At 60.0% G+C, this 24,578-nt stretch overlaps 2 protein-coding genes and 1 long non-coding RNA gene across 10 annotated transcripts in view; 2 read left to right on the forward strand and 1 right to left on the reverse strand.

Moving 5' to 3' along the window:
* The window catches only part of LOC308645414, a 23,748-nt gene extending 18,166 nt beyond the window's left edge, over nucleotides 1-5,582 (forward strand). Inside the window, exons 2-3 of the long non-coding RNA XR_014021211.1 lie at nucleotides 4,058-4,165; nucleotides 5,560-5,582. This is a non-coding gene — a long non-coding RNA (uncharacterized lncRNA). The remainder of the gene's footprint in view (nucleotides 1-4,057; nucleotides 4,166-5,559) is intronic.
* IL12RB1 (interleukin 12 receptor subunit beta 1) lies at nucleotides 886-14,327 on the reverse strand. 2 transcript variants are annotated; one of them, XM_081287529.1, is made up of 17 exons: nucleotides 14,199-14,327; nucleotides 13,936-14,016; nucleotides 13,014-13,073; nucleotides 11,829-11,949; nucleotides 11,449-11,618; nucleotides 10,892-11,046; nucleotides 10,155-10,188; nucleotides 9,564-9,692; nucleotides 9,102-9,184; nucleotides 8,334-8,568; nucleotides 7,198-7,365; nucleotides 6,222-6,359; nucleotides 5,835-5,987; nucleotides 4,557-4,691; nucleotides 4,086-4,182; nucleotides 3,747-3,828; nucleotides 886-3,019 (listed from the first exon to the last, which is right to left on the reverse strand). In XM_081287529.1, the coding sequence occupies exons 1-17, from the start codon at nucleotides 14,251-14,253 to the stop codon at nucleotides 2,633-2,635; spliced, it is 2,283 nt and encodes a 760-aa protein (XP_081143655.1). In that variant the 5' UTR covers nucleotides 14,254-14,327; the 3' UTR covers nucleotides 886-2,632. The 2 variants fall into 2 exon arrangements, with proteins under 2 accessions (XP_081143655.1, XP_081143656.1); XM_081287530.1 differs by having other exon boundaries at nucleotides 13,925-14,016; nucleotides 14,199-14,247.
* The window catches only part of MAST3 (microtubule associated serine/threonine kinase 3), a 48,494-nt gene continuing 29,923 nt past the window's right edge, over nucleotides 6,008-24,578 (forward strand). For 2 of the 7 annotated variants that reach the window (XM_081287526.1, XM_081287520.1), the window contains exon 1: nucleotides 6,008-6,208. In XM_081287526.1, the coding sequence (XP_081143652.1) occupies nucleotides 6,197-6,208 (12 nt within the window). In that variant the 5' untranslated portion in view covers nucleotides 6,008-6,196. Of the gene's footprint in view, nucleotides 6,209-20,692; nucleotides 20,774-24,578 lie in introns of those variants that run through there. The other 5 variants (XM_081287514.1, XM_081287517.1, XM_081287524.1 and 2 more) reach the window with 3 other exon arrangements.

The raw sequence follows: 24,578 nt of genomic DNA on the forward strand, positions 1-24,578 counted from the left end.
GCCCGGCAGGTCCTCAAAGAGCGGGGCGCAGAGGATCTTGCCACCGTGCACCTGCGCAGAGGAGGCCCGAGGGCAGGCGGCCCGCCAGACCCCCCGCCCTGCGCGCATGCTCACAGCGGCCCCAGAGTGGCAAGGACCCCAACATCGGAGGATGAGTGGAGAAGCGCACGGGGACCGGCCACACGGTGGGACACTCCCCAGCCTCCCGAGTGTGGGGAAGGGAGAGAGGGGCCAAGAAAGAGAGGTGGACAGGGGAGAGGAGGGGTGGGCACTCTGCAGGCTGCCTCCGGGGGTCCATTGTGCAGACCAGAGCACTGAGGCCCGCCGGAGTGAATCAGGCGCTTCAGGACCAACCCCAACCCGAAGCTTCTGTGAACAACTCACAAGTCACATCCCAAGTCTTCCGTTCCGACCACCCCACGCTTGGAATAAAGCTCTGGCCTGTTGGGCCCTGGGTGCCAGGGGCCCTCTCCCTCCCCCTCCCTGACAGGCAGGAGGCCAGCACTGCCTCAGGGCCTTTGCACTAGCTGCTCCAGCCCCTCCTCACTGCTGCGGCCCTGCATGGCCTCCTCCAGGGAAAGTCCCTCCTCCTGTTCTTCTCATTCCCACTTTTCCCTCTTAACTAGTATTTGTCTGTTCCCCACCACGAGTCCCCATGACGAGTCCCCGAGCCCTAGCCCTGCCTGCCCACGGGCATCTTGAGTGAATGAATAGCTGAGCTGCATTCTAAAAGGCGACACAGCTACTGCAAGGAGCTGAGGAGCCACCCCAGAGGACCCCAGCGGTGCTTGATAGATCCTGGTGGAGGCGTGGCTCGGTGGCAGAGTGTTGGCTGGGTGTGTCTGAGGCCCTGGGTTCCATCTCGAATGCCACAAAAGTAAATAAATACTGGGCCAACATTCTTCTAGGGAGTGACTCAGCCCACCGAGGGCAGGCCTTCCGCCAGTATCGCGAACCTCTTCCTATTTCATAGACAGGCAGGCAGAGGCCCAGGGAGAAGCTCTTGGTCATTTCTTGGCAGCAGAATTAGTGGCTTGCATTTAAAAGGGGGCGGGGGACCTGATTGAAATGTTGGGTTTCAGGCATGGCTGAATCCAGGTGACTGCCTCTCCATCTCTGCACTTTTGTCCTCCCTGCAGACTTCTCCCCCAGGTGGCCTCCCCCAGGGGAGGCTCCCAAGCCAGCTCCTGGCCCTCCTCTGCCCAGCCCAGCCTCTCCCACTGGGAGCAGGTGTCCTCTTTCCCTGTCACGCCAACAAGAGTTCTAGCCAGGACAAGTTGCCTGTCCCTTGGACCCAAGGGGCTGTGCCTAGGAGTGGGCTTGTGGACAACTCTAGAGGCCACCAAATGGGATCCTGTGCCACTGGGTGGACCCAGGCCAGGGATCTGCGTCCCCAGGGGGAAGTGAGGCCTCCAGGTGGGGCGGGGCCTGGGCCTCCTGCCTCCCCGCCCCGTCCCCCGCCAGGGCCGGTCCCTCGGTGGTCCTCGGCTTGGCTCCTCCCCCGTCGGAAACCGGAAAAGTCGGTTAACGCCCTGGGAGGGGGCGGGGCGGGGCGGGCCGCGCGGGGAGACGCGCGCCGCCTCTGCCCCCTGGTGGCCAGCGGCGGGGTCGACGCAGCACGTTCCTCCTCGGGAGCTGGGGGGGGGGGGGTCCGGGGACCCCGCCCTGGCCGCCGCGATCAGGGGACAGGGGCGGTGGTCGCGGGGCAGTGTGGGCAGGAAGTGGGTGGGTTTAGGGTGACGCTGGAGTCCAGGGGTTTGCTCGGGCGCTGGGCGTGAGGAGGGAGGACGATGGCCCCTGGGGGCCACCAAGGCCACTCACGGGGACCCGCCAACTCCCTCCCACCGTCCCTTCCCTGCCCAGTCCCCATGCACGTCCGGCTGGGACTCCCCCAAATAGGTGGTCCTGGGGCCCCCAGAGGGAGAGGGGCGTCCACGAGGGAGGAGGAGGAAGGGATCTCAGCTTCCATTTGGAGATTTGGAGCCGGACATTGAAACTGCCCCGGGGACAGGTGGGGGACAGAGGAGGCTCATTTATGAAGGCTGCGCCCCTCCAAAAGCCCCGAGAGGTCGGCCTCGTGCTATCCCGTGTGACAGAGAAGACGAGGCCGGGAGGGGACCCGGCTTCCCCAGCGCTGAGCAGCTCTTGGGTCCCTTCTTGGGATCCGTGGACAGTCCCGCCCAGTCCCCACCCAGTGCCCTGGGAAGAGGATCCACCCCAGCAGCCCTCGCCGGCCTCCCCAGAGCAGAGAGGCCAAGGGCAGGCCTGTCCCTGGCCCGTGGCTGTCAGGCCTGGCTGGGCGCAGCAGGTCGTTTCCTGGTGGCTTCCAGGGTTCCCGTCACAGGATGTGTGGCAACAGGTGTGGCCCGAGGTTAGAGAGGAGGGCAGGGCGCCGGAGGCGGGGCGACGGGGAGCAGTTTCCCGGTCACAGAGGCCTGAGTTTGAGTCCTGGCCCATGCTGTGTGGCCTCAGGCAAGGCACTCACCCACTCTGAGCCTCAGTGGTCACACCCCTGACATGGGCATGGCATCTCGAGGGCCAGCTGTGGGAATTCAAGGGCTCTTCCCGGCGTCTGGAAGGGACAGGCTGGTTATGCAGTAAGCCCTGGATGCCGGCCTCGGTGACGGCCAGGTCAGTCTCCCTCTCTGGAAGACGAGGTGCGTGTTCCCATTTCTTCCTCGCGTTTCCACGTCCACCAAGGGTCGTCAAACTTGGGGGGCCCCTGCCTCAGGTCCTCCAGGAGCAAGGGGAGTCTAGACGCCTGGGCAGGGCTGCTATCTGGACAGTCCCGCTTGCCGGGCCCTAGGACCTTGGCTTCCCGGTGGTGTCCTTGCACCTGTCCCTTGTCCTCCGGGGACAGCTCTGTGTCCAGGCCTGGCTCTGGGACACCCCTCAGCAGCTCCGTCTTCGCCTCCAGAGGCTCAGTCCCCTCGCCTTTGTTCCAGGACACCTCCACCACCAGGGTCTCTTGAGGGGACACCTCTTCAGGGAAGTCCCCCGGGATGGGCCATTGCCACAGCTAGAAAGGAGGGCGGGGCCAAGGCGCTGGGCGGGGCCATTCCCACCCCCCATGGGCGGGGCCCAGCCCTGGGGGCAAATTCTTTAAAACCCTGAGACCCATTTAAGGGCGCACCCTGCCTGGGCGGCACTGCTGGCCCCGCTCCCACACCCCCACGTCTTTCTGGGAAAAGCCTCCCTCCTCCTCTCTGGCAGGTGGCCCGGCCCTGGTCTAGCAAGGAGCATGTGACCCTGGCTCAGCCAATCATAGCATCCTAGCCCCCTGGTTCCAGCCATAGGCCGAGCGGTAAGCACGTGACCTAAGCTGGACCAATCGGTGATGACCCTGAGACTTTGGCTGCAGTTAAAGGGCACAACATGGCCTCTTCTCCCCTGGGGAAGACTGAGGCTGCCTATGAGAGGAGCCCACAGGGACCATGGCCACATAGAGAGAGAGAGAGAGAGACCCCAGAGCCCTGGATCCAGCTGTGTCTGAAGCCCACCATCTTGGCATGCCACCCCCCCCCCCCCCATCAGTTCTGTTTCTCTGCTAGGAAATGATCTCTCTGGATTGTTACTCGCCCATATGTAGATGGCAGAGGGTTTGGGGCAGGGGTTTTGGAGATCTATCTCAACAGGCTGGGGAAGAATCAAATGAGCCAATACATGGGGGCCATTGCTCAGCAGAGCTTTGCTCAGAGTATGTGACCCATGGCCACGAGCTGGAATTTGAAACATTGAACATTTACCTGCTTCCCTTGGCTGCTGGGGAACTCCACAGCGGTGCTGACGCAGGGTGTGGGCAGGGGTGGACACAGGTACCGGGCGGCCCTTAAGTCAAATTAGGTCATATTTGGCTCATTTTTTTCATCAACATGAGGTTATTAAAGGTGTGAGGGTGGGATGGGGGGGTCCTATAGATTCAGGTTCAATTCCACCTCTGCCCCCCTGCTGGGCCAACCCCTGGCTCTCTGGACCTCGGTTTCCTCATCTGTAAAGTGGGTACCGTGCCTCCACTTCTCCAGTTGGGAGGCTATAGTTATTGCTGTGACTCTTACAGGTTACCCCGGGGAGAAGACGCGAGTTACCTGTTGAGGCCGAGGTACCCAAGGACACCCAGGAGGAGGACGCTCACGAAGCTCCCCAGAGACAGGAAGGGGATGGGCAGGTTGGAAACCTGGGCTTCTGGGGGTGGGAGAGCTCGGGTTGGGGAGGGATGAGGGAGGGCGAGACCCTCCATCCACCTGCCGCCCCCTCCCCGGCCACCAGCTCCGTACAGGTTACAGTTTCCCTAAGGTGACACGAGGGACCCGAACCCCACCTGCCCAGAAGTAGGAATAAACACCTGGCACAAAATAAGTGCACAGCACTGAAATCCCAAACCAAGGTGCCAACCCAGGACAGAGGGAGGCTGGCCAGTGTGGGAAGGCTTCCTGGAGCAGGGAGGTTTGGGGCCGGGCTCTGAGGGGTGAGTAGGAGTTCGGTGGCGGCAGGTGCCCGCGGTGGGCCGGGCTGGGGAGGCCACCGGCCTGGCTCGCTCTGGGCAGGTGGCTGCTCACCGAGGCTGAAGCTCTGCGGCTGGCTCCAGGCGCCCCGCAGCCACACCGTGTCCGCCCGCACCTGCACCGTGTAGGCCCTGCCCGCGCGGAGGCCCCCGAGGGTGACCTGGGTCTGCGTGGTCTTCAGGAGCCTCTCTGCAGGGGGTGGGGGAGGCAGCCGTGGGTCCCGGAACCCCCTGGCTCCCCGGAGGCCAGGTTCAGGCTGCCGGGACACCTGGATGGGGACTGAGCCCTGGTCGGGCTTTTGAGGAAGGGGCTCCCGGCCATGTGCTGAGTTGGCGCCCCTCACTCAGCCCCCTGTGCATCTCACGAGGACTTGCAGGAACATTTCCCATCAAAACGCATAGCAAGCGATGTTCTTCCTGTCAAATTCCAACCTTCTCTCCTGCCCCTCCCCTTGGTCTCTCTGCTCCGGCCATTTTGGCCTCCTCTCTGCTCCCCAAGAGGCCAGGCCCCTCGACCTCAGGGCCTTTGCACTGCTTGTTCCCCTGTGGTCTGACTGACCCTGTTCCCCAGATACCCACAGGGCTCCTCCCCGCCTCCTTCCTGTCTTTGGGGTTAGGGTGAGGGTGAGGGTTAGCTCTGTCTGCTTTGCCCGCCCCCCAGCCTCCCCAGCATCTCCAGCACAATAAATAAATGTTTGTGGAATTGAATGAATCAAATAAAACACTGAATAAAATTTTAAATGAGAATATAGTCCCTGGATGTCACTAAGAAGGAAACCAAAGTCAGGAGCGGTGGCGCACACCTGTCATCCTAACGACGCAGGAGGCTGAGACAGGAGGATGGCAAGTTTGAGGCCAGCCTCAGTAATTTAGGAAGACTCTGTCTCATAAATAAAATAAAAAGGCTGGGGGCATAGCTCAGTGGTAGAGCACCCCCAGCTAATCCCCAGGAGAGCAAAAAAACAAAACCAAGCAAACTAAACAAAAATCCATAGATTACAATTCTCTCTCTCTCTCTCTCTCTCTCTCTCTCTCTCTCTGCCAGGGATTGAACGCAGGAGTGCTTGACCATTGAGCCACACCCCCAGCCCTATTTTGTATTCTATTTAGGGACAGGGCCTCACTGAGTTGCTTAGTGCCTTGCTTTTTGCTGAGGCTGGCTTTGAACTCCGGATCCTCCTGCCTCAGCCTCCTGAGCCCCAAGGATTAGAGGCATGCACCACCGCATCCGGCTTAATTCTCTCGTTGAAAATCAAGACCCAGAGAGGGGCAGCATTGTTCCAAGGGTCACACAGCAAGAAGGAGCTCGCGCCAGAGCTGTGGGCCCGCGTACCTGACCCCTGGCTGCCCTCCTCTTGGCAGCGCACGACGTACCCCTCCAGGACGCCGGGGCAGGTGCTCAGCAGCGAGGGCCACCAGTCTATGGACACGGAGTCCCTGCTGCGGTTCCTCACCGACACGCGCTGAGGGATCCCGGCCACCAAGGCTGCAACCAGCAGCAGCATCACCGTCAGTGCCGGGGCCGAGCACGGGAAGCCCAGCCTGGCACATGGGGGACACTGGCCGCTGAGGCTCCCGCACCTCGGCCCTCGCTGTGCTTGGCCTTGGTCACCTGTGAGCGGCTGGCACCCGACGTGCAGTGGGACATGTTCACCTGCCCCCTGAAGCCCGAAGCCGCTGCAGAGGCCCCGGGAGATGAGCCTGCAGGTGGCTCACTCACCGCTGCCCCCGAAGTAGTGGGTGGACAGGACCGTGGACCAGGACGTGGGGTTCTTTGGGTGCGCAGAGGCGAAGATGGCCAGGTGGTAGCAACCCTCCGGCAGCAGCGCCCCGGATCCTCGGACCCAGCTGTGAGCCACTGGAAGGAGGGAGGGCCCCCGGGGCCACCGCGTCACTACTTCTGCCCACTCGTGCTTCAGAGCCCCCTGTGCCAACGTCCCCTCCTCCCAGATCCCTTCCCCAACTTGCCCCGTCCACTCCCACCTGGCCCCTCCCGCACTGTGGGGTGGTTTTGTCCCACTGTCAGGCCGGGGACACCTCCACAACCAGGCGGCTGCACGCCTGGCATCCCAGCTACTGGGAGGCTGAGGCAGGAGGATCGCACGTTGGAGGCCAGCCTCAGCAACTTAGCGAGGCTCTAAGCAACTCAGTGAGACACTGCTCAAGATTAAAACTAGAAAGGGCTGGGGCTGTGGCGCAGGGGTTAAGTGCTCCTGGGGTCAATCCCTGGCACCAATAAAGGGGGAGCTGGGGGTGTGGGTCATGGTCGGGCGAGTGCCTGGCGGACTCAAGACCCTAGGTTCCTCCCCAGGATCTCAAAAAGAAGGCCAGGTGGAGGCTTTGGCTTCCTCAGGCTCCAGCAAGACCCAGGCAGGAAGCGGGGGAGCCAGAGGCGCCCGGGCCACAGAGCGCCCTCCCCTCCCCGAGGCCTCATTAGTCTGTCACCAGCACCTGCTAAATGCCACCTTCCCTGGTGACGGCAAATATTGAACAAGCACCTGGGACGTGAGAGAGGCTCCCTGCCGGGTGCAGCCTGCCTGGGCGCTGGGCCAGCAGAGGAGGAGGGCTGAGGCCCCATTCCCGCCCAAGCTGTGTGACCTGAGTCCACAGCGGTGCCTCTCTGGGCCCTGGACGCCCCTGTGTCCAGTCTCAGGAGGCGTCCCAGAGGCCTGGCAGGGACGCGGCCATTCACGTACCTCGTCCAGCGGGGGCCGCGTCCCGGGGGGTGTGCAGGCTGCAGAGGGCAGGGCCGCCCCCTCCATCCAGCCGCTGCCACTCAATGCAGTAGGTGGTGCCCGGGTCCCCCGCGGGCCAGCTCAGGGTGGTCCCCTCAGCGTCGACGCTGATGTTCAGGAGCCCTGGGTCTGGAAGGGGATGGCAGGGTCACCCAGGGCAGCTGCCTTTGCCCGGCCTGTGCGGTCCCCAGGCCACCTTCCTGCCCAGGGACATCTGCGCCCAGCTCTGTCCCTTCAGGGTGCAGCTGGGGGCTGGACGCGGGCAGCGGGGAGCGTTTGAAGGGCTTCTGTCGCCCGGAACGGCCCCCCTCTGCCGCCCTGTCTCCCTCCCCTGCAGCAGACGCCCAGCCTGGCTGGACCCGCTGGGGACAGAGGCCAAGTTCAGAGGCAGCAGGATGCACCCCTGACCCCTGGCTCCATCTCTCCCACTTCCTAAAACAAGGGCCTCTGCTTCTAGTTTGGTGGAAGACAACTAGCGTTTATTGAACACCAACTGGGTGCGCCAGCTCCCTGGGAGATGGGACGGTGATGGCCCTATTTGACGGATGCCAAAACTGAGGCCCAGACACGGTGTGCGATCTGCCCGAGTCCACCCAGCAGGGCTGCCACCCAAATCGAGTCAGAGCTGACCACACGCTGCTGTGCCGCCCTAGGGAGTGACAGGACATCTCTGAGCCTCGGTTGGTTGTCATATCTGTAAAATGAGCCTCATGGCCTCACCTGCACCTTCCCAGGTGGCGTGGCGCTGGGGAGTCACCCGGATTAAGGATGTTGGGATGACATTTTTTTTTTCAGTGCTGGGGATCGAACCCGGGGCCTCGCACGCACTGGGCGAGCACCCCACCACTGACCTACGGTCCTTTTGTGTTTTGAAACAGGGTCTCACTAAGTTGCTGAGGCTGGCCTCGAACTTGTGATCCTCCTGCCTCAGCCTCCAGAGACAGTGGGATGACAGGCGGCACAGCCAGGCCCAGCTGGATCATGGGTTTTGGCGCCCCTTACGCTCCCTGGCCTCCCTGGCCTCTCGCTGGTGGAGTGAGGCTCAGAAGAGCTGCGCAGCTCCAGGTCCCTCTGACGGCCGCCCCACCAAGAGGCACCTGTGCTGGTGTTGGCGGGAATGCGCCAGGTCTTGTTGGAGCTCCGGCCAAAGTGACTCTGGGAGAAGACAGCCACGTCGTAGGCAGCTCCCGAGAGGCTGAGCTTTCTCCGCAGGGGCCGGGTCCTCTCGGCCTTGGCCTTGCAGGAGCAGGACAGCATGTGCAGCTGGACAGAGAGGTTCACCCTGGCTGTAGGGGCTTCGAGGCAGCCTTCCGGAAGCTTGACCTGGGGTAGCTGTCATGGGTACGAGAGATGGCTTGTGGGGACCTGAACACTGTCCTCTGGGCAGACAGCATGACAGCCCAGGAGGACAGGACCGCAGCCAATCACATGCACCGAAATTTCTTTAAAAAAAAAAAATAGTCAAACACAATGCTGGCAGAGCTGTTGGGAAACGGGCAGTCAGAGCCGGGGCATGCTGGTCTGGGGAGGGGGGGGATTGGCAAAACCCACTGTGATTTCAGAAAAAAAGAGTCAAATCTTTGGAGTCGTTGGCTCAGGCCCAGAGATTGCTCCTAAGAAAAGGAATTTGAATTGGAAGAAACTGAGCCCGAGAGAGATCTGCTGAAGTCTGTCCCCTCCTCCCGCCTTCTGGTTTCTGTCTGCTCTGCGCGGACCAGAGCGGCCGAGGAGATCCGGCCCACCGCCCTCCCGGCCCACAGTGCTCTGTGGCTCCCACGGGAACCCCAGGCTCCCCGCCCACCCCCTCCAGCCTCCTGTCCCCGCCCCTGCCCGGGCCACCTGCAGCCCCTTGGAGGCCCCGTTACCTGCCCGAGCACCGTGAGCAGCCTCCTCCCGTCGGGGCCCAGGGGGCCCACGGAGAGCCTCAGCTCAGGCCGCGGGAGGGTGGCTGCAGAGGGGGGAGCACGTGCTGAGCATACGCCCCACCACTGACCCCAGTCCTCGCTGCCTGATTTCTAATACACATTGCCTTATGTCTAACTCCCACTGTCTCATGTCTAATACCCCCCGCCTCGTTTCTTCTTCTCTTGTCTTTTAGTGTAGAGATGGACATGGGGCCGTGTAGTGCTGAGCAAGGGCTCTGTCGCCCAGCCACCCCCCTCGGTATTGTATTTCACGCAGGATCTCACCAAGCGGCTGAGACTGGCCTCAAACTCACAATCCTCCTGCCTCAGCCTCCCAAGCCTCTGGGATTACAGGCGTGCGACCGCCCTGGCCCTGCTGCCTCATTTCTAAGGCCCCTACACCGTGGCCCCGGGCGTTCTCACCAGGGGGGACACACACAGAGCTGCCCCAGTTACTCCAGGGACCTCCCGGGGCACCCGATGCCAACCGCCGCCGCCGCCGAAACTGGCATTCCCGGGCTTCGTCTGTCCCCAGGGGACACAGGCAGGACTCTGGGGGAGGGGCGCCACACAGGCCAGACGTCAGTCCCACGGGGTCACCCAGGGCTTGGCACTAGTCGCTTAGCTCTCGTGCACTTAGGAGCTCCAGCTGTGTACACAGCCGGGCACGGCAGGAGCGAGCCAGGCCCTGTCCCCTTGGGTTCCTGGGTATGTCCACTAGCCCCTGCCCCAGGTGGGAGCTGGCCCCACCCCCAACCCCCCCCACCCCCCCACCCCCCCAACCCCCCGGGATGGGACCTTGGCCAAGGGCTCCTCAGCGCCCCCTCCCCACCCCAATCCTCGCTTTGTTTTTTCACTTGCAAAATGGAAATAATCCAACGTCAAGTTAAGGGAGGGGGCGACAGCACAAAACCCAACAAAGGCCTTTGCAGAAGGCGAGGCCGACAGTAGGTGCTCAATTAATGTCTCCTTGCAGCGGCTGCCTTTGCTGCTGCTGTTATTACTCATTCTCACCTAGGCCCGAAGCATCCTGAGGTCCACAGTCGCCCTAGAGAGAGGCCATGTGACACAGTCTTTTTACACTTCGGTGCTGACAACTTTAGCTATTTAAAAAGAAATTGAGTGGGGTCCCAGGGATTGAACCTGGGGCCCTCGACCAAGGAGCCACATCGCAGCCCTGTTTTGAATTTCATCTAGAGACAGGGTCTCCCTGAGTTGCTGAGGCTGGCTTTGAACTCATGATCCTCCTGCCTCAGCCTCCCCAGCTGCTGGGATGGCAGGCATGGGCCACCGTGCCCGGCTGAGGCTGGGGCTCCCGCAAGCTCAGCTTTGCCCTGCCTGGGTGACAGCGGCCGGTGGGTGGAGCCATGCCTGGCCGGATGCTCAGGGGCCTTCCCGAAGGTGGTGGCCTGACAGCAGAAAGCTGTTGGCTGTGCCTGGGCTCAGGTGACAACGAGAAGGCCCAGGAAGGGCAGGGGGGGAGCGCGAATCCTGGGCCTGAGGAACCCTGAGCCTGGCCAGAGGGGGGCGTGGAGAGCGGGCGGCACTCCTGAGGGTAATAGGGAGCCATGGCGGGCGTGTGAGCCGGGGAGGTGGCAGCCCATAGGGGGAGTGTCGGAAAGACCTTGGGGGCTGACCTGGGCAGGGTGGAGGCCAGGGAGGGGCGCAGCTGTGGAGATGGTGAGACCCATGGGAACTTGAGGGTCCCCGAGAGAGGCTGGGTCCACTCTTGACCCGTGGAGGAAACTCACCCATTTCCACGAGCCGCTGGGTGTCCGGTGCCGGAGCTGCACCTCCGCCCTGTCCTGCTGGGCCTCGGCCTTCTCCTGCCGGGTCGCCCACTCCCACCGCGGCTGCCCAGACGCACTGGACACCCTGATGTCGCCCCGGGGAGGGTGGTATCGGACTGGAAGCAGAGGTGGAGGTTGGGAGGAGATGGCCCCATGTGTGTGACTCGATGAGTCCCGCCTCTGCCCGTGGCTGGCCCGACCCGGTCGTCAACTGGGTCCCCCAGTGAGAACCAGGGTTGCCCACGCCCCCTCCTCCGTGGGGCCCACAGGCCGCGTCCCCTGGGCACACGACCTCAGGTGCCCTTTGGAGACAGGGGCAGCGAGAAGCAACCTAAGTGCCCAGCAAGAGGGGATTTTAGCGAGGGCACCATGAAGACGGCCATGTCACCACACTCAGGAGTTGGGTGTCACCGCTGGCACTACCTATCTTGTGACCCTGGGGTCCCCCTCCAGGTCTAGGCTTGGAGGCCGGGGGCTTGTGAGGCTGGAGAGGGTCCAGGAAGAGAGCAGATGCTGACCCCACGTGGAGAGCGTCAGGGAAACGCTGGGCGACTTCTCTGACCGGTTCCCCGCCCGAGACTCCACCCAGAGCGTGACGTTCCGGAGCACAGGCACCCCGTCCTGGTCGGAGAACTGCAGCCTGGTGTCCCGGCCCGCGGGGAAGTAGCAGCAGCACCCCTCCTGCCGGCTGCAGGGAGGAGAGTGTCGGTGCCGAGTCTGGGGTCCTAGTGGACCTCGGGGGTTATTTAGGGATCGACTTAGGACTGGGGGCTTAGGGGGACCCCAAATTCTCCCAGCATCTCACTTCTGAGAGCAGGACTGGGGGCGGGGCAGTATCGATGACAGAAGCAAGGGCTGAACATGGGTCAGGGTTTGGGGACCTTGGTGGAGTCCTCACCGGCACCACAGGAAGTGGCTGACGCCGCCGTCTGTGGGACCCTTGTACCGCCAGGAGCACTCATAGACACTTTCGCTGTCCACCCGATAGCAGCTCAGGTCGGTGGGCCCCGAGGCAGAGCCTGCAAGAGACCCCGGGGTCTGGGGAGAACCGCAGGGGGCGGAGCTTCCCCACAGGGACCCGCTCCCAGGCAATGAAACTCCGTCACAGTGTCATGGAGCAGACACTAATGCCTAAACCTTCTGTGGCTCCCGACACCCTCCCTGAGTCCTTCCCATCTCCCCACCTCAACCCCACCACCTCCTTTCTCGGCCTCCAACATGCCAGGTTTGCTCCCACCTCAGGGCCTTTGCACATGCTGTGCCCTCTACCCGGAAAGCCCTTCCCCCAGATCTTTTTTTCATTAGCGGGGATGGATGAGACTCAGCCGCTGGCACGTGCCAAACAGATGCTCTACCACGGAGCCACACCCTGCTCCTTCCTGCTCCTTCCCCAGATCTCAACAGTCCAATTGCTCATTTATGTCACCTCCTGGACCACCAGCTGGCCCACAGCAGCCTCCTCCTCCCTCAGCCGCCTGTTTTTCCAGTGTGTGCCATCCTGTGCAGTACGTGCACTGGTTCACCTGCGCTCTGGCCTCCACGAGGCTGTCCTGGGAGGACTGTGGGGCTCACAACTTATTCCCTACATCTGGAATTGGGTCTGCACATAGTAGATGCTCAGTAAAAAAAAAAAAAAAATTGAGATGGAGTCTTGCTCTGCTGCCTAGACTGGCCTCAAACTCCTGGGCTCCAACGATCCTCCTGCCTCAGCCTCCTGAAGAACTGGGATTCCACAGTGTGCCACCACTGCGGGACAAGCAGATCATCTTCAACAGTGGAACGGACGGCGTGCCCACGGGGCACCGGAGCCTTTGTGGGTACTTAGTGAGCCTGGGACAGCGACACCTACTCTGGGGACACCGCAGCTTCACCCGGGCACGCCTAACCACCACCACCCCCGACACCCGGTGACCAGCTGGTGACACACACACCAGTCCTGCCACCCTGCCGGGGCGGGGGGAGGTCAGGCTGAGAGGGTGAGGATGGGCTGGTGGGGGGTGGTCAGGGTCCCCGAGACCTCAGGTGGGGCTGCTGTGGCCGGGAGAGGCGGAGCCCAGCGCCACGCAGTCCTCACGCCTCGAACCTGAGTCGGTGTCCAGATCCGGCAGGTCCTGAACCCGGCACTCGATGGCTCTGCAGGCAGCTGGGGGAACAAGAGACGATGACACTTCTGGCCTTGCACTGCTTGGGGACAGGGGCTCAGCTTGGGGTCTACATCCAAGTGATCATCACCTGGCCATCCACCCCTCATCCACCCACCTGTATCTGTCTAGCTACCCGCCAACCCACCCATCCATCTACCACCGTCTGTTGATGCTGAGTCTGGGGTCCTAGTGGACCCCCTTCATCTGTCAAGCACCGGCCATTCTGTCCACCACCCCCTCCATCCACTCGTCCCTCAGCCCCCTCCTCCATCATCCACCACCCCTTAGCCCTTGGTGGCTGGGTGGAAATTTCACAGTGGACACTAAGATACGCAGTTGGGGTCCCTCCAGGGGGTCCCCCCAGCAGGAAAGAGAGGAAAAGCTGGTCGGGAGGAAGGAGGGTGGCGGGGGGGGCAAGCGGGGCTCCTGTCCCACCAGCAGTCAGGGCTGTGGCATCCCTGGAGGTGGTGACCTCCTTCAGCCACAGCGTCCCCCACGCTGCTCAGGAGCACCACTGTCCACCAGAGGCAGAACCGGACAAGTCGGGGCAGGGGCTGCCGTGGGCGGAGTCAGGGGAGCCTGCACCCACACACCCTGACACAGACCCTCCACCACCCCACCCCCCGCCCTCCCCAGGGCTGACCATCCAGGGCCACCACCAGTGAGCAACTCCCAAGGAATCCCGGCCCCGGGGCCTCCCCTGCCCTGTTCTCTACCCCGCGGGATCCCCAGTTTACAGAGGAGGAAACGAAAGCACAGAGAGGCACAGAATCTGCCCAGAGTCACACAGCAGCAGGAGCAGAAAGGGGTTCAGAGTCCAAACCGAGCCACCCCAGGGACCCGTCCTCACCTGATACGTACATGACTGTGTGCACACTGCCACGCGCCTGCCATGCGCGGGCTCGCTCTCCACCGCTGCCCTGGGTGTCCCCTCAGTGAACTCTGGGAGGTGGGGAGGGTCCAGTCCACAAAAGAGAAAAGCAAGGCCCGGGAGGAGTCCGAGCCCAGAGCCAGGATCACCAGGTCCCTCCAACTCAGGGCAGGACCCTCGAACCCGGGGCCGCAGCCTCCACCCACCAGTCCCGACCAGGAGCAGCAGGTGGCGGCTGGGGACCGTGACTCACCCCGGCTGGACCACAGGAGGAGGAGGACACGCAGCACAGCCACCGGCCGCCCCATCGGGTCCACGAGGAGCCTCCGGTTCCAAGCAGCTTCTCAGCACCAAGGACGGCCACCACACTGTCCCCTCCCGGAACTCACTGAAGCAGAACCGTAAAAAAGAAAAGAAAAAAAAAAAAAAGCGTCACAGGCGCAGTCACACTGAAAGAGAAACCCAGGAAGTCACAGCGGTGACCTCACCCGGCAGAAACCCACCTTGGGGCACGTTGGGCCCTGAGGCTCGGGGCCCTGCCCTGCTAGCCCTGGGCCCAGCTGGACACCCTGGTGATGGCCCTGAGAGTCACCTGCAGCTCTCGGACCCATCCCCGAGTCCTCTCTAACCCCCGCCTCAGACCCCAGGGCTGGCCGGGCCATAGGGTCCTTGGGCAGGTTTTTTGTCTTTTTAATATTGGGGTTCAAACCCAGGAGCATTCACCAGTGAGCTGCCTTCTCGGTCCTTTTATTTTGTATTTTGAGACAGGGTCTCTAAGTTGCCCAGGCTGGCCTCCCACTTGCCATCCTCCTGCCTCAGCCTCCTGAGTCCTCGAACATCTTGAATTCTTTCGTGAGGCACTCGCGGTGCGCCACGTCCGGCAGAGCACCCGTTCCCCACGTCCAGATTCCTGCCTCGGGTACCCTGGGTCACTTTACGTCCTTAATCTTTGGCTCGGCATGATGGTGCACCCCTGTCATCCCAATAGCTCGGGAGGCTGAGGCAGGAGGATGGCAAGTTGGAGGCCAGCCTCAGCAACTCACTGAGACCCTGATTTACAACAAAAAAAAATAAAAAAATAAATCCTGGGGATGTGGCTCTGCCGCTGGAAAGTGCCCAGAGCAGGCGGTCCCCAGAGCCACGGAGCAGGTGCGTTGCTGGGGGCTGAGGGCAGGGAGTGGGGCTCCTGTGTGCAGTCTCCTTTAGGGGACGGGAATGTTCTAGAACCAGGTGGAGCTGCTGTTGCGCCCCCTGAGAGCGAGCTCCATGTCAACCGCATCGTCCTTTTTGAAAGGGTGGATTTGGGTCGTGTGACCTCCCCTGAAGGGACATGTTCCCGGGGTCCCAGGGCACCGAGGCGGGGAGGGCCCTTCCTGGGACAGGGCATCTGGGGAGACCGAGGCCGGCGACAGGGCGCGGCTCAGCCTTGGCAAGGACGCCCCCCGGAGGAGGAGCCGGGGGCGGCGGGGCCGGCCGGGGTCAGGCGGCCCAGGGACAGTGAGGTCAGTGCCTGGGGACAAAGAAGCAGTGTCCTGGTCCTGGCACAACGGGCACGGAGAGCCCGTGACCCCACACACAGCAGCCTTCACAGGCCACAAGACCCGGCCAGGGCTGGGGGGGGAGGGACAGAGACAGAGACCCAGAGACCCGGAGAGATAAGACCGAGAGACACAGACGGAGGAGGCTGCGGCAACCTGGGCCTCGCAGCCCTTCTGGCCCCGGGAGCCCCCTGCCCGGGTCACAGGGGGGGACCTGAGGCACAGGTGGGCCACCCCAGGCTCTGGCTGAAGGACAGAAGGTTCCAGCAGCGGCCTCCCAGGCCTGGTGCCCCCACCCTGCAGAGCCAGGCCTGAGGGAGGAGAGGGGACGTCACCCACCGCCAGCCAGGGACACTAGCCCTTGTCACGGGTGCCCCCCAGTGGCCTCTGTCCTGCTAACATGTCTTTCTCATCCCAAAGTCAGAGCGGCCGCTGGATAGACAGGGAGGGAGGGGAAGAACTGGACGCAGGTTCCCCAGCCCCTGGGGCGGGGCAGCCCCGTGCTGTAAGCTGGGAGGGAGGGCTTCCTGCAGGAGGAGGACTGAGCTCAGGGGCCCCGACCTCCCAGCCCCAGCCCCAGCCCTATTTTGTGTTTTAGTGAGAGACAGGGCCTCACTGAGCTGCTCAGGGCCTGGCTCTTGCTGAGGCTGGCTTTGAACTCACGATCCTCCTGCCTCAGCCTCCGAGTGCTGGGGTGACAGTGTGGGCCACCGTGCCTGGGGCTTGGAGCTGGGTGTCCAGGGGTAGATGGCACTCTGGCGGGGGCCTCCTCTGGAGGAGACGCTTTGAGGAACAGTAGCCCGTCACAGAGGGTCTGGGGCTCTGTGTGGGGAGGTGACACTGGGGGCGCAGGGGCCTGGAGAGCCAGGGGAGGGGGCTTGCCTTGCCCAAGGGCCCTGGGGAGCCGTGGGAGGCTGTGAGCAAGGGGGACCCCAGCCGCATGTGAGATGGCATTTCTACCCTCGTCGGGGTCACACTGAGCTCACGGGTCTCACCTTCCCACCTTTCCGCTGCCACCTCTGGGCACCACCCCCTCCCTCTCCCCCTCCTCCCCCCCAGGGGCCCTTGTCAGCTGCCAGAGAAGCTCCCAGGGACGCCCCACAGAGTGTGGGGGGAAGCAGGAAAGTGTAGGTCACAGGAGCCGGAAATCGTGACAAGGGCAACCGCAGAGCCTCCCCACCCCCCACCCTGTCTTCCTGGGGAGAGTGACCTTAAGCCCAAGAGGGAGGAGTGCCCTCCCTGTGGCCAAGAGACCCGAGGTCCCTAGGGGGCATTAAAGAGGGTGTTGAGGGGTGAGTAGGAGTCTGCCAGGAGAGAATCTACTCACTCACCAGCCACCACATTTATAGGTGCCCGTCCATAGGACCGGCACCTGCCACCAACGGGGATGTCTCCGCCTCCAGAGCATCTTGGAGAAGGTCTTAAAGAGCACACAGCAGGGGCCGGTGGAGCTCAGCTAGTAGAGCGCACGCCCAAGCCCTGGGTTCCATCCCAGCACCACATAAAAATAAATAAAATAAAGGTATTGACAACTACAACTAAACAATAAATATTAAAAAAAGAAAGTACACAGAAGGTCACCAGGAAAAAAATCCATTCAACAAGCACACTTCCTGGGGTTCCATGTGGAAACACTGGAAGAGAATCTTTGTCTATTTGAGTTCTGAGGATTGAGCAGAAGGCGCTTAACCGCTGAGGTTTGTGTTTTACTTAGGGACAGGGTCTCACTGAGCTGCTTAGGGCCTCGCTGTTGCTGAGGCTGGCTTGGAACTCTCGATCCTCCTGCCTCAGCCTCCCGAGCTGCAGGGACGACAGGCGGGGCCACCGCGACCAGCTTTGAGGAGAGTCCTGATGACGCTCTGCTGTGGCTCTGGAGTGTCCCCAGGGCCCACGTGTTAAAGGCTTGATTCTCAACCGACAGCACAGTTGGAACCAGGACCTCGGGGAAGAAAGGTGTTTGGGTGCCCGCTCTCGAAGGGGATCATGGGACCCCAGATCTTGACACTCTTCTTTGCTTCCTGGCCACCAGGAGGAGAAGGGGCCCTGCCGTGTGCTGCCACCATCATGGAAATTGCTGACAAGGCCCAGAGCCACGGGGCCCAGCAACCAAGGACTGAAATCTCTAAATCCAGGAGCCAAAAGAGACCTCTCCTCCTTCAGGTGGATTGTCTCAGGCATTCTGCCACAGTAGGGGAGGCCAGGAGATGGATGTGTGAAAGGCCACAAGGAAAATGTAGTTCTCACCCAAGAAATGCCCTCTGAAGGACCTAGAGAATTTGAGTGGATTTTAAGAACTCGTAGGACTTCTTCAAAATGGAAAAATTGGGGCTGGGGTGGTTGGTGGCTCAGAGGCAGAGCACTTGCCTAGCACTCGGGAGGCACTGGGTTAGATCCTCAGCACCACAGAAATATAAAATAAAGATACTGTGTCCACCCAAACTAAAAAATAAATATGAAAGAAATGGAAAAAATCACATTCAATCAATCAGTCAATCAATGAACACTCCCTATTACCTCCTGGGACGTCATTTGGAAGAGAGCACTGAGTAGGAGTTCCCCAGATAAAGCAGGGGCACCTAGGACCTCTCTGGTGACTCCCTGGGCAGGTCCCCATTTACTGCCCACCCCAACAACCTCTGGTTCATGGACACACGCGCTCTCTCTCTTTCTCTCTCTCTCTCCTTTTACCAGTGTGCTTTTTTAAAATAATATATTTTTGGATGTTGGTGAATCTTTATTTTATTCACTTATCTATATGTGGTGCTGAGAATCAAACCCAGGGCCTCCCACATGCCAGGTGAGCTCTACCCCTGAGCCCCAGATCCAGCCCCAGGGAACCTCTCTTTTCCCAGGATTCCAACCAAAGTCTCAAGAAAGGCTGTGATTGGCTGAGCCTGTGGGTCACAAGCCCACCTTGAACCAATCACAGTGACTGATAAAGGATAAAAGGCTGGGGGTCAGGTGGGGGTCCTGCTTGAACTAAAAGTGAACTGGGAGACAGAACCAGCCAGATCAGAGCAATTGTCCCTTACAGGACAAGAACTTCCAGCCCCTTGGGGTAAGCAGGCTGCAACCTGCACTTCACCTGTCCACGGCTGCTCAGTGAGACACAGGACAGCCAGTTGAGCTAGAATTTCAACACGCAATGCTTTAGCATAGCTATGTCCCAGCTATTACAGGGGACATATTTATACCGAAAAATTATACACTATTTGTTGAAATTCGAGTTTAACTGGGTGGCCGCTTTGGAAAACAGTCTGGCGGTTTGTCACAAATTTAAAACATAGAATCAACATATGGCCCAGAAAGTCCACCGCGAGGTACGTGCCCAAGAGGATTGAAACATACATCCTTACAAAACCTTCTAGGCGAACACAGACAGTGGCTCTATTCCAAAATTTATAAAACCCTGATGACTGTCAAGGGATGAGCAGATGAACAAAATGTGCCCCGACCACACCACAAAATGGTATTTGAGCATAAAAAGGAATGAAGTACTGATTCACCACAATGTGGATGAACTTTGAAAACATGATACCAAGTGGAAGAAACCTTCCACTGTGGAGAGGACCACAGGTCTAGGACTGCATTCATATGAAGTATCCAGAAACCCCCAGTCTACAGAACAGAAAGCTGACTGGTGTCCTAGCAGCTCGGGAAGCTGAGGCAGGAGGCTCTCGAGTTCAAAGCCAGCCTCGGCAACTTAGCAAAGATCCTGTCTTTAAATACAAAAAAAAAAAAAAAAAAAGAGCTGGGGATGTGGCTCAGTGGTTAATGCCCGTGGTTTCAATCCCCAGTACTAAAAAAAACAAATAAATAAGGAGAGAGAGAGAGAGAGGAAGAGAATCACAGGGAGCCGTAGCTAATGAGGACAGGGCCTCTTCAGTGGATGGGGAAGCTGCCTGGATGAGATGGTGGTGGTGGTTGTGCAACTCTATGAATATGCTAAAAATCCCTGCATTGCACATTCTAAAAGGGTGAACTGTCCCGCTCTACCACTAGGACACACCCCAGCCCAATTATGTCAGTTTTTTTTTTTCTTAGAGTGAGAGAGGAGAGAGAGAGAGAGAGAGAGAGAGAGAGGGGAAGAGAATTTTTAATATTTATTTTTTAGTTCTCGGCGGACACAACATCGTTGTTGGTACGTGGTGCTGAGGATCCAACCAGGGCCGCACGCATGCCAGGCGAGCGTGCTACCGCTTGAGCCACATCCCCAGCCCCATTATGTCAGTTTTAATGAGAAAACTAAGTATTCCCAGCATCCCATGTTTTTATATGCTCCATCAGGCCACCATAAATTGGTGCAATCTTATAGCACCTTGAGACATCGGGTCCAATGACACTTCCTAGGATCCCCTACAGCCAGAAAATATATTCCAGTGTCCAGTTTGAACAGGGGACTTGGGGAGGCAGGTGGTGGCAGGGAAAGAGGCTGCAGGGGTTCTCTCGGGACATGGGGTTGCTCCCAGGCTCGGTTTCTCCTTCTGCAAAGCAGAGAATTTCCGTGAAATGCCTGTGAGAGCCGATGTTCCTGAGGCAGGCAGGCAGGTGCTCAGGCAGCCATGACTAAGGCCGCCAGCCTCAAAGAGAAGCTGGAGACCACAGTGGCCCTCTAGCTGTGTATATAGTTTTGTTGGCTAGGGGTGGCAGGGTGGTACAAGGACACCTGTCTTTAAAATGTCGATGTTTTGTTCATCACGAACATCTTCATTTCGATTTTTAAAAAAGATCTCCAAATATTATTTTAAATTTTTTTTAGTTGCAGATGGACACAATATCTTTATATTTTTATTTATTCTTATGTGGTGCTGAGGATCGAACTCAGCGCCTCACATATGCTAGGCGAGCGCTCTCCCACTGAGCCACATCCCCAGCCCCAACTCCAAATATTGTTGATGAGTTTTGGGGGAAGGCTTAACTTTTGCGAGTGCCAGTCTTGCTGTGTGCTCTGGGCACATTGATTAACCTCTCTGAGTCTCAGTTTCCTATCTGCAAAATGGGAATGAATAATGCTCACTTACTTCTAGGAGGATTCATTACAAAATATTCACTTGGATGCTTTGTGGCTGGGCTGGGCCTGGAGAGGCGGGGCCGCTCGCCCGCTGGGGCGGGGCCCTTCCAGTTGGGCTTCCCGGGGAGGGGTGGGGTCAGACCACGTCAGCTGACCGGCCTGGCCAATAGCGTCCGGGGGCGGGGTCTGGCAGGCCGGGGCGGGGCCGGGGGCGGGCCCCGCGGCTCGGACTCGCTGGCCATGGACGAGTCGAGCCTCCTGCGGCGCCGCGGGCTCCAGGTGAGGCCTTTGCGCGGGCGGGCGGAGGGCGAGGTGCGGCGGCCGCGGGTGGGTGCCGGGGCGGGGCCTCCGCCGGCCGTGGGGAAACTGAGGCAGAGGGCGGGGCGCTGCCGGGTCGCGCCCTCTGCCCGCCTGCATCTCAAAGTGCGTTTTGCCCGCTGGGAGGGGACTGTCCCCTTTGGATTCATGGGGAAACTGAGGCTCCAGGAGATGGCGTGGGAGGAGGGGACTGAGGGTTGTCCCCTCCCCACCAGATGCTCTAATAATAATAGGCTCCACAGCAGCCCGGGCGCCGAGCTCGCCATATGTTCATCGTTGTGTCAACCCAGTTCCTACTGACATGCGACTGTCATATCAGTACCTGCCTGGGTCGTGGCTGTGCCACTGTACCCCAGACTGAGGTCACGTCTAGAGCCGGTCGGGGAGGGGGGACTGTCCATTTATCAGGTAAGGAAACTGAGACCCTACCTGGCAAAGTCACTAACCAGGGTTTGCCCAGCCGGGATTCATTCTGCGCCCTTAAACAGCTCTCTCTGGGCACAGTCCAGACATTTGTGTGACCTGGGAGGACCCCGATTCTCCAGGCCTCAGTTTCCCTGTTCACCATAAGAGCCCTGCTTTCCCAACCTTTGACACCATGTCTGTGTTGGGTGGATGTGTGACCCGAGGAAAGAACACGGCTGTTGGGACCTCAGAGCCCTAAGTTGGAACCCACCTTGGGGGTACATGACCCCAGGTGGCAACTCCTTTGACCTTTCTGAGCCTCAGTTTCCCTGTTTATACCATCTGTAAAATGGGGATTCAGATCTGGCTATTTCCCTCCAGGCTCAGACCAAACCCTTAAGAAGCCACCAGGTTGCAGGCGAGGACCTGGCAGTCATCATTTACCAAGCCAACAGTTATTGAGCACCTACTGTGTGCCCAGCTCTGGCCAGGTGGCAACCTCCAGAGGTGCCCTCCTGGGCCTCGCAGGCTGCTGGGAAGGTAGATGCCTGAGCAGCTCTGGCCCCACAAAGTGGTCAGCTCTGATGGGGGACTTCCAGGCTGATTCTGGGGTTGTGGGGTGACCTCAGGGCATTAGAGGCAGCTGCGAGTGGCAGGGTGTGGGGGTGGGTATTTGGGGAAATGAAAAAGGCTGAGGAAAGCTGGAACCAAGGGAAGACAGAGCAAGTGGCAGGAGCATCCAGGGGCCAGTGTGGGAGCCGAGGCAGGCAGGTCCCCAGGGCTCCAGGCTTCAGGACTGGGAACTTGGCAGAAGGTAATGAGAAGCCACGTGGGGGGTGGGCAAGGAGGGGTGAAGCAGAGCTGGGGACAGAAACACTGACATCCCAGGGCATGGCTGGGAGGGTGCCGAAGGGGAAGGGAGGAGGCCAGAGACAGGACCCGGGGACCTGGACAGAAAGGAGGGGGCGGGGTGGGACTGTCCGGCAGTGGGGTGTTGTGGGGGTCGGGCAGGCCCTGCCTGGAGCTCAGTTAGATGCCAGCCCCGCCCTCGGCCTCTTAAAATAGAGAAACCGCCTCCGGGTAAGAGAATGGGGGCGCTGCTGACGTCAGGAAGTGGGACCAGTTCCATGGGGGGCAGACTTCCTGCGGGAGTCCTGCAGTTACCAAAGGAGAAACTGAGGCTTCGGGAAGAGTAGCTGCCATCCCAGTCTCCCAGTGTAGGTGACAGTCAGGACTGGAACCCAGGCAGGTCCTGCTCCCCCTACAGAACAACCCGGCATTGGCCTGCATCCAGGGAGGTGAGGCCGGGGGAGCAGGACGATCGCCTGGGTGCCTGGGCATTCCAAATGGCGGGCACAGCATATGCAAAGGCCCAGAGGTCAGGAGGCAGTGCTGCTGTTGTGCGGGGAAATAAACTAGAAGTCATTTCCTAGCACTAGAGCCAGAGGTGCCAGAGGGGGTGACTGACAGCACTGATTCTTAAGAGGTTAGACTTTCCCCCTAGGGTAAGGGGACCATCGGAGGAGCTGGAGCAGGGGAGAACACAAACACATCTGGGGTCTGAAAAGACTCCTCTGGAGCCAATGGGGGTGGGGAAGGGGAACAAAAGCCAGGAGTGAGACTGGCCAAAGTGGGAGACAGTTAAAATAATGATAAAATAATTATAAAATACTAATAACTGTTCAAATTAACAGACTAAGCACTGTTCGTGCCTCTAATTCTCCTGAGAGCTGGAGTGGTTGATGCTATTATTAGTCGCATCTTTCAAAAGGGGAAACTGAGACTCAAAAAGGGAAAATAACCCGTCTTGCGCGTGAGCGTGCCGGAGCTCAGGGGCTTTGCTTCTTGATGCTGTCAATCTCCCTCCTTACCTGGAATCCCTCTTAAGGGCCAGCGTAACGTCTCAGCCAATCAGGCGGCAGGCTGCTGATGCGAGCCAATCAGATTTCTAGGAGGCCAAACATTGCCGAAGGTCAAAGAATCAATTCATAAAATCTACGGAAAGTTCTGAGGACTCAAGTCGGGCGCTGATTGGCCAGATCAGCCAATAGCGGTGGACATCCTGTCCAGTTAGATGGTGGCCAGGCGGGGGCACGAATGGTCCTTTAAGCAGTTTCTCACCTGGCCCACGGGAGCAGTGGGACAGGGCAGGAGGGGGGACGGGTTCAGCTCAGCCAGTGAAACTCAGCAGTTATTGCTGCTGCTACTATTAGTATTTCGCCGGCTCCTTTGCGTCACACACGACAGAATTTCAAAACACCAGATCCCCAAACAGAGCATCCCCAGGACAGAAAATGTGGCCAAGACCTGTAACTGGACTTTGTCTTCCTTGTTGCTTGGGAGGCTCCCTAGCAGGTCCACCCTTCAGGGCGACTCTGCTCCCCCAGGCCCACAACACTGGCTGTCTTCCTCCAGGAAGCCCTCTGGCTGGAGCGGCGTGAGCCTTGCCGAGTTTGCATTCCTGCGCTTCATCCCCATAGCCACCCCCTTTTTGGGGGGTTGGTACTGGGGATTGAATTCAGGGGCCCTCGACCACTGAGTCACATCCCCAGCCCTATTTTGTATTTTATTTAGAGACAGGGTCTCACCAAGTTGCTTAGCGCCTCGCCATTGCTGAGGCTGGCTTTGAACTCCAGATCCTCCTGCCTCGGCCTCCCCAGACCCTGGGATTGCAGGTGTGGACCACCACCGCCACCCTTTTCACATGCTGTTAGCACACCCAGCCCAATCCGAGATCACCCTGCTCCAGGAAGCCCCTTGGGTCCCCTCTCTGGATGCCTCCAAACCCTCTTCTCCCTCTGCCCCCCCAGTCCCTTCAGTATGGGATGCCCAAGTCCTGCTCCGTCTCCTCCAAATTGGGGGATCCTCAGGTGATGAGGCTTGAAGAAGCAGCATCACTCAGCCAAGCGGATACCCCAAATAATATGTTTTAAGGGCAGTTCCAGGGTCGCGGTGGGAACCACGTTGGGCAGGAGCCATTCCGTCGGGGAGCAGCCGCTGGGAGGGGGCTGTGGGGAAGCAGATGGTGCGGGAGCGGAGGGCCCGGGGACGGCGCCAGCCGAGCTGTGTGGGTCCAGCTTCCTGCTGAGCCTTCCAGGGGCTCCTTTCTCTCCGCCACTGCGCGTCTTTTTGTACCGGGGATGGCATCGAGATGGTGATTATTATGAACGTCACCGAGTCACCCTCTGGGCACTGCGGCATCCAGGTCCCTCCCCCCAGCGCAGATCCTGACTTGGCTGCTCCTGGATTCTTCCCCAGACTCTACAAAACGATGCCTCCGTTCTCTTTCTTGAGGACACTGAGGCACAGAGGGGTTAAGTTGCTTGGCGCGGGCCACACAGTGCAGGAGTGAGGCGGCTGG

This window comes from Spermophilus citellus, assembly GCF_964194105.1.
Source record: "Spermophilus citellus genome assembly, chromosome: 3".
Classification (NCBI taxonomy): Eukaryota; Metazoa; Chordata; class Mammalia; order Rodentia; family Sciuridae; genus Spermophilus; species Spermophilus citellus.

Coding starts and splice junctions, on each gene's coding strand:
- IL12RB1 (XM_081287529.1), bottom strand. CDS start 14,253: ATGGGGCGGCCGGTGGCTGTGCTGCGTGTCCTCCTCCTCCTGTGGTCC. Junction 11,619..11,828: donor AGCCACTTCCTGTGGTGCCG/GTGAGGACTCCA, acceptor TCCTCCCTGCAG/CCGGCAGGAGGGGTGCTGCT. Junction 11,047..11,448: donor CCTGACGCTCTCCACGTGGG/GTCAGCATCTGC, acceptor CTCTGCTTCCAG/TCCGATACCACCCTCCCCGG.